General features: G+C 37.2%; 1 protein-coding gene across 1 annotated transcript in view; it reads left to right on the top strand.

Annotated features, from left to right (window-relative positions):
- ESYT1 (extended synaptotagmin 1) overlaps positions 1-7,500 on the top strand; it is a 215,890-nt gene that overhangs the window by 172,940 nt on the left and 35,450 nt on the right. Inside the window, exons 19-22 of the mRNA XM_053708110.1 lie at positions 4,191-4,273; positions 4,552-4,600; positions 4,795-4,884; positions 4,959-5,054. Of these exons, the coding sequence (XP_053564085.1) occupies positions 4,191-4,273; positions 4,552-4,600; positions 4,795-4,884; positions 4,959-5,054 (318 nt within the window). The remainder of the gene's footprint in view (positions 1-4,190; positions 4,274-4,551; positions 4,601-4,794; positions 4,885-4,958; positions 5,055-7,500) is intronic.

The raw sequence follows: 7,500 nt of genomic DNA, 5'->3' as shown, positions 1-7,500 counted from the left end.
ATTAACCCTTTATTCCCTTTAACCAATTAGTATCTCAGTTAATATCATGGAATAACATTCTATATATTCATTACACACAAAACACATAGTGGGATTCAGATGTTGAATCACGCTGAAAAAATGGGGGTGGTCCAAATACAAAGATAGACCGAGGAGGAGGGGGGGCAGAAAGAGGAGGAAATATAGAGAATCAGATCCAGCAAGAGAAAAGGTACCCACAAAGACAACAGAGAGGTGGTGAGGAAGGAGGAATGAGAGGCAAGGGCGAGAAACCGGAGGAGGAGATACAGAAATTATTAGAGCAACCAACAGAGGAGAATGAGATGCAGATAGTAAATCTGTCCTCTTTTAAATTGAACCTAGCCCATGTAAACGTTCTTAAAAAAGGTTTATCTCTTTGCCCACAAACAAGCTAAATAAATTTGAGGTAGTAAAAGACTTAATCTTGTTTGCAAGGAAAGTTGTATTGTCATAAATTATGGAGAGTAGAGATGAACAAAGAAATGATGATGCAACAGTAACCATCTTACAATCTTTATTAGATGAAAATAAAGACTATCAATGATAATCAACAAGTTCTAAACTGGCAGACGGGTTTAATGATAGGATCTACATTCATGCCATCAATAGCACAAGTACCTGCAGTACAAATGTTTGTTAAATCAATGGAAAAAGATATTGATGGCCTGAATGAAAAGCTTATTTTGAATAACAACCTCTCTTTTCAAGAAAGAAAGGCTCTTAAAGAGCTTAGTACAGCCAAACAGGTGGTGATTAAGCCTGCTGATAAGGGCGGAAACCTTGTCCTTCATGATGAAACCTATTATGTAAATGAAGTGAAGAGGGAATTAAATGACAAAAACCAATATGATAAATTGTTTATAAATCCAATTCCAAAAATGCATGATGAGCTAAGATATATTCTTTTGGAAGCAAAAACAAAAGGTTTAATTTCATTAAAAGAATTTGAGTATCTCCTCCCCAAATATCCAGTTATGCCCACTTTTTATGTAATTCTAAAATCACATAAGAATTTTTCCCATCCCCCTGGATGCCCAATATTTTCTGAGATTGGGGGCCTTAATGAAAAAATAGCTCACTATGTAGATTTATTTTTAAAACCTTTTCTTTTGTCTCTCCCCTCCTATGTTAAGGACACCCCAGATCTTCTTAAAAAACTTGATGGTCTAACAGTTGACCCCCAAACAGTTCTGGTGTCTTTAGATGTCGAAGGATTATATTCTTCCATCCCCCACACAGTAGGTTTAGAAGCTTGTAAACATTTCTTGGAGACAAGGGGCCCAAGATTTATGGAACACAATAAATTTGACTTAAAACCTATAAACTTCATCTTGGAAAATAATGTATTTCAATTTGACAAGAGTCTATATAAGCAGATACGTGGTACAGCCATGGGCGCAATTTGTGCTCCCACATATGCTTGTTTACATTTGGGGGCATGGGAAATGTTTGATGTTTTCGACAAATTTAATGATGTTTTTGAGTCCCATATTCTTCTATGGGTCAGATATTAATCGTATGGAATGGGTCCACAGATGTTTTAAAAAGCTTTGTTAATGATCTAAATAAAAATGAGAAAAATATTATACTGACTCTAAACTACAGTGATAATGAGCTAGCTTTCTTAGACATCCTAAGGAAGGTACTGTGCTTGCAACAGAAAACTATAGGAAAGGAACTGCAACAAATAGTCTTTTAGAAGCTAGTAGTAGTCACCCAGTTCCTTTAAAAAGAGGAATTCCCTATGGGCAGTTCTTCCGTTTAAAGAGAAATTGCTCCTCAAGGAATAAATTTGAGTATCATGCCAAACTTATGAGTGAGAGATTTTTAAAAAGAGGATACTCAAAAAAGCTAATAAAATATACTTTAAACAAAGAAAACAGGATAGAGATACTCTTCTGTATTTATTGAAACAACCAAAAGAAGAACAGCAAAAATTAAGATTCATAACTACCTGCAATTGTCAGTGGAATATAATCAGGGAACTTTTATTAAAAAATTGGCATTTACTGACACTTGATGAAGGGATAAGAAATAAGGTAGGGGTAATCCCTTCTTTAACTGCTAGGAAATCTCCAAGCTTAAAGGACAAGTTAGTCCAAAGTAAATTTGTTAGGTCACAAACAGCCAGAAATTGGCTAGGTGTATACCAACAGGTAAAAGGAAGTTACCATTGTGTATATTGCCAATATATGAATAAAAGTAAAAAGTTCAGTACAGGCCAAAGTAAAGAGTTTTGGATTTGTATGTTTATAGACTGCAATATAGTAGGAGTTGTTTATCTCCTTCAATGTTCATGTCCCTGTTTTTATATAGGGAAAACTAAAAGATTTCTTAAAGATAGAATACAAGAGCATTGTGATGATATTCTATATGAAAGGGACACAAGTGTTGCAAAACATTTTTTGGAATATCATAATAGTATTCCAAGTTCTTTAAAATTTACAGGTATAGTCTAGATAGAGGTATATAACATGGTAGAGGAGGAGATAATGACAAATGTCTTTTGCAAAAGGAATCAAAATGGATTTTCATTTTGAAAACTATGGAATGAATGAGAAAATTGAATACGCTCCTTTTTTAAATTGAATATGTCATAATCTCTCTCCAGCTTTGAAAAATGTTTGGAATGGAACTATTTGTACATTTCAAAATTATAATGTAAAGCTTGTCTTGTATTTTTTGATAATAGTATAGATTTGAACAAGCATGCATATTAGGTCCCTTTAAGAAAATCAAAGAAAATATTTATCCTGAGTGAACTATTAAAAAAAAAAGTATAGTCTTTTTTTCTTGTTAATTAAACAGTAAATGTTATCCTAAAGATAAGAATGAATTAGAGGGAGATGCGGAGATAGCCAGGGCACTTGCTAAGACAGCAGGTAAAAAGCAGTATTTTATAAATTTATAACTGTTGATACCCACTATGTGTTTTGTGTGTAATGAATATAATGAATGTTATTCCATGATATTAACTGAGAAACTAATTGGTTAAAGGGAATAAAGGGTTAATACAGCTTATAAATAGGTGAACCTGGCAGCTAAACAATTAATCCTGTTGAGGCCCAGAAACTACCGCAGTGCATGATGAGCGAAACACGTGTTGACTGCAGGCTGCATTCTGAAATGACCCTTTGATGGGTACCTGACCACTGAATCTGTGTACTAAAAGCACCAAGCAGGAATTTGCAGCAGGTGAAGTCACACTTTTCTTAAAGAGCTGGTGAGCCGCAGTGAATGAAAGTTTGCAACTACAAGGCATCAGCTGAAACAGAAAAGGAACAGTTTTGTGTAAAGAGCTGGTGAGCCATATTGAAAGGCATCAGCTGAAAACACACAGCGGAGTCTAGTACATACTTTGGAGGATCGTTTGTTTACAAATGCTACCATTAGCCAGGAGGCTCAGAGGAATGAATGTGAGCTAGCGGTAGTAAGCATAAGTGATGAATTGTGTGCAATACAGCATCTTTGTTTATCTATTCAAGAGACTCCCCCTCTTTGCTTCTTTATCAAGAACATTTCACTCATGCTTGTTTGTGCGTCTTTGCTCTTTTGTATGGAGCTGAATAAATATGAGCATAACATCGCCTAAAGAGCAACAATATAAGGATTTAAATCATCTTACACTTACTATAATAGATGTATTCTTACCTCGTATGTTTGTGTATTCCCTGTTTTGATTCTAGGAAATAATTTAATGGCACTGGTTACTAATAGCATAATATGTTCTTAGTAAAATATATTATTCATTCGAATGAAGTGGATAATGTATATTGTATCTTTTCTCATTTGTTTGACTGCAGTGTTTAGAGAAATGTTACTATCAGTATTATCATAGCAATTTAAAGGGATCCCTTTTTTAATAATCCAGGCAGTATTGATTCTGTTTTCTTTACTGAATTTAAAGAAGCAAGAGTTTTTGTTCTCTTGGTTTGTCATTAATAAACAAAGTATTAATTACTGCAATACCTGTTGTCTTGGCAAACTATTTCTCTGGGTGGGTCCTTTATAACTCCAGATGATACTCTAGTATAGCAAATGTATTTTTGCAAACCATGTTTTGGGTGCTGAAAACCCTTGCTTGTGTGTGTGTGTGTGTGTGTTATAGGGATGCACACTCGCATGCATGCGCAAAGGTGAATGTTACACATATCATATCTTATCTCCAGATTTTGGTGACTGATATCCCTGGACAAGACATTGCATTTGAAGTTTTTGATAAAGATGTCGACAAAGATGACTTTTTAGGAAGGTCAGTATTTTCTTAACTTTGGTAAAAGATTATGAATTAATATTACTACTATTATAAAAAAAAATTGCCGTCAAATTCCGTCTTTAAGCTCTCGCTTATTGTCATCAGACTGACTTATCTCCTCTGTACTATTTTTACAACATTAATTATGGATCTTTATAGATAACTCTTTACCTTTTGTCTATTTTAGTAAAAAAAAATAAGAGTTTTTAGGATTTGTTAATTTAATTTATTTTTTCAAAGTTTACTGTCTCCTTTCACTCTCTTTTTGTCTCTAGGTCAAAAATAAGTGTAAAGAATGTCTTAAAATCGGGCAGTGTGAATGAAGTAAGCATTTATTGTTTGTCATTATTTCTTGGTATCTACACTAAAGAATATTTTCTGTCAAGCCAATGGAGTATTAATAGTAATGTAGATTAAGTAGTGTGGACCACAGCAGATCTTATTGTCCTGGAGAAATGTAATATTATCATTATTATTCAATACTAAAGAGCTCTTTGTAATACTCTTTCACACTTTAGTGGCTTCCGTTAGAGGAGGTGAAATCAGGGAAGCTGCATGTCAGGTTGGAATGCTTGTCTCGTCTTACAGATGCTACACAAGTGGATCAGGTAATATCTCCTCTATGTTTCTGTCTTAGGGAATGCAATATGTGTTGGGTGTGGCTGACTTGTCTGTTTTTCAGGTGATGATGGTAAACAGCCTCACCCAGCCAGCAAACAGTGAAGATTTCTCTGCTGCTATCCTCTGGATATACCTAGAGCAAGCTTGTGACCTGAAGGTAACCCGAGACTTCAGCCATTCTGCCTTTACCTGATAATCGTTAAAATAAAACACCGTTAGTTACTGTTAGTTCTTCTGATTACACTGTTTTGCATCTTCATTTTATTTCTTGTATTTAGTCAAAGGGTGACACTTAAAGGGACAGTCAACTCCAAAATTGTTATTTTAAAAAGATAGATAATCCTTTTATTACTAATTCCCCAGTTTTGCACAGAAAACATGGTTATATTAATATAATTTTTACCTCTGTTCTTACCTTGTATCTAAGCCTCTTCTGACAGCTCCTGATCATATAATTTTTTATTAATTATCTATTGACTTGCATTTTAGCCAATTAGTGTGCTGTGTTGTGCACAACTTCACAGACGTGAGCACGTTATCTATATGGCTCCCATGAACTAGCAGTATTCTGTTGTGAAATGCTAATAAAAAGCATATGATAATAGACTGTCTTTAGTGACTTAGAAACAGGCAGAAATTTAGAGGTTTAAATGTTATAAACTATATTAATATAACAATGCTGGTTGTGCAAAGCTGGGGAATGGGTAGAAAAGGCGATGGCTATCTTTTTAAACAATAACAATTTTAGTTTTGACTTGTATGTTACATCACGTTTTTCTTCTAAAATGGAAAGAGTCCACAGCTGCCTTCATTACTTTTGGGAAATAAGAACCCGGGCCACCAGGAGGAGCCAAAGACACCCCAGCCAAAGGCTTAAATACTTCTCCCACTCCCCTCATTCCCCAGTCATTCTTTTCCTTTTGTCCCAGGAGGTTGGCAGAGACGTGTAAGAATTTTTAATTTTTGTTTTGGTCTCTTATGGAGGGTAGTACTCTTTGGCATGGGACAGGAGTCTCAGTGAGGGCTTGGATGAAAGTTAGAGTCTGGAGATGCAGGAAGAGTCTTTCTGCGAAACCATCCCGACTCATGTTAACAGCTCCTCAAGCAATCAGAGTTGTCGAACTTCGCTCCGCTGCCTGCTTTCTGCTTTCAAGTCCATGGCGGAGGCGATACTACTATCCATCACACTTGAAAGGCCGTGTTCCTCTAGATTCTGGTAAGATAGTTTCATTTTTCTTTATTCATCAATGTTCTGTAATGTGAATGTTTCCCGAGAGACTACCACCTTGCGGGTTTAACTTATCATAAGGGTCTCAGTGAGTCTCTTAGTATCTTGGAATCGAGGGTTAATATCTCCTGAGGGGGGTTATTGAACAGGGGGGTTTATAATCATGTTTGTTATGTGATTCAACCTTTTTTGGACTTTACGGTTCACCTTGTGTTCGGGCGTGTTTATGCTCCGTTTCCCATTTCCGCATTCCCGACCTAGTGGCGACAGAGATATTCTAGTCCGCAGCGGTCTGGTCATAGGAGGTGGTGAGTGCCCCAGCCTTTGGGGGGTGTCAGGTGCCGTTTTTGTTTTTACTTATTTAGTCCATATTTATATATTCTCTATCCAGCTATGGAAGATTCTGATGCTGAGACTCTGCTCATTTCAGATTCAGTTACGATTTTGATTTCAGATTCTGTGTCCAGTGACAAATCCGGTTTGGCCTTGTTGACTCCTGTCAACCAGTTTTTTTCCGTATGCCCTATGAGAGCACCCGGTTCCTCGGGCTCGGGGAATCAGGGGTCTGCTGAGCCATCGACCTCTGGGGGTCCTGTCCTCCAAAAGGCGAGTTCCCTATCATTTCTTCCTTCTACACACGCAGGTAACCCAGTTTATGGTTCCTCCATGCAGGGTGGCATGTCCCCCCACCCCGCCCCGGAGGTTGCAGCACGTTTTCATTTCCAGATAATGTTAGTGATTATTCTTTTCTTTGAGAATGTGCTCGTGCCCTATTGTCCTGGGTCTTCTGCCTTGGGGTGGGCCTCTGCAGTTTCCCGAGGGAACTATTCCGGAGTGTTGTGCCTTTGGTTACAGGATTCGCGTATTGCTCAGATATCTTTTTCAGTTATTGAATGACCCTATTGTTAACAGATACAGGGATTTTCAGTCTGATAATTAAAATGGTGCACCTCATTAGACATGTGGGGATGGGGTAATCTCCTATTTGTTGGGTTATTTCCCAGTTTTGAAAGATAGGGCTCCGTTTGGCTGGTCCTGCGGGTAGGCCTGTGTCTTTTTTGGGTGTTAACCTTCGGGTTGTCTTATATTTTATTTGTATCCGATGGGATGTCTTTTATTTTGTTATTGTTTCCTTCAGGAACCTTCTGGGATCGATACTCTTTATTACTTCTTCAGAAGTTGTTTTGGACATGTTAGTTCTATGTTAACAATGCCTGTTTTCCTTTCTTCCCCTCTGAGGGAGAATTTATGCAGTTTGCGGTTAGGACTCTGAGTGCAGGCTGGTCCTGTTGGGTTCGTTCTGTCTTGCAGCTATTTAGGCACATGGTGCTGTTCTGCTCGGCTTGTTCGGTAGAAGCGCTGAGTGCTCGGTTAT

Source organism: Bombina bombina, chromosome 3, assembly GCF_027579735.1.
Source record: "Bombina bombina isolate aBomBom1 chromosome 3, aBomBom1.pri, whole genome shotgun sequence".
Lineage (NCBI taxonomy): Eukaryota > Metazoa > Chordata > Amphibia > Anura > Bombinatoridae > Bombina > Bombina bombina.
Note: the sequence above shows the minus strand (reverse complement) of the source record. Positions and strands in the feature narration are given on the sequence as shown.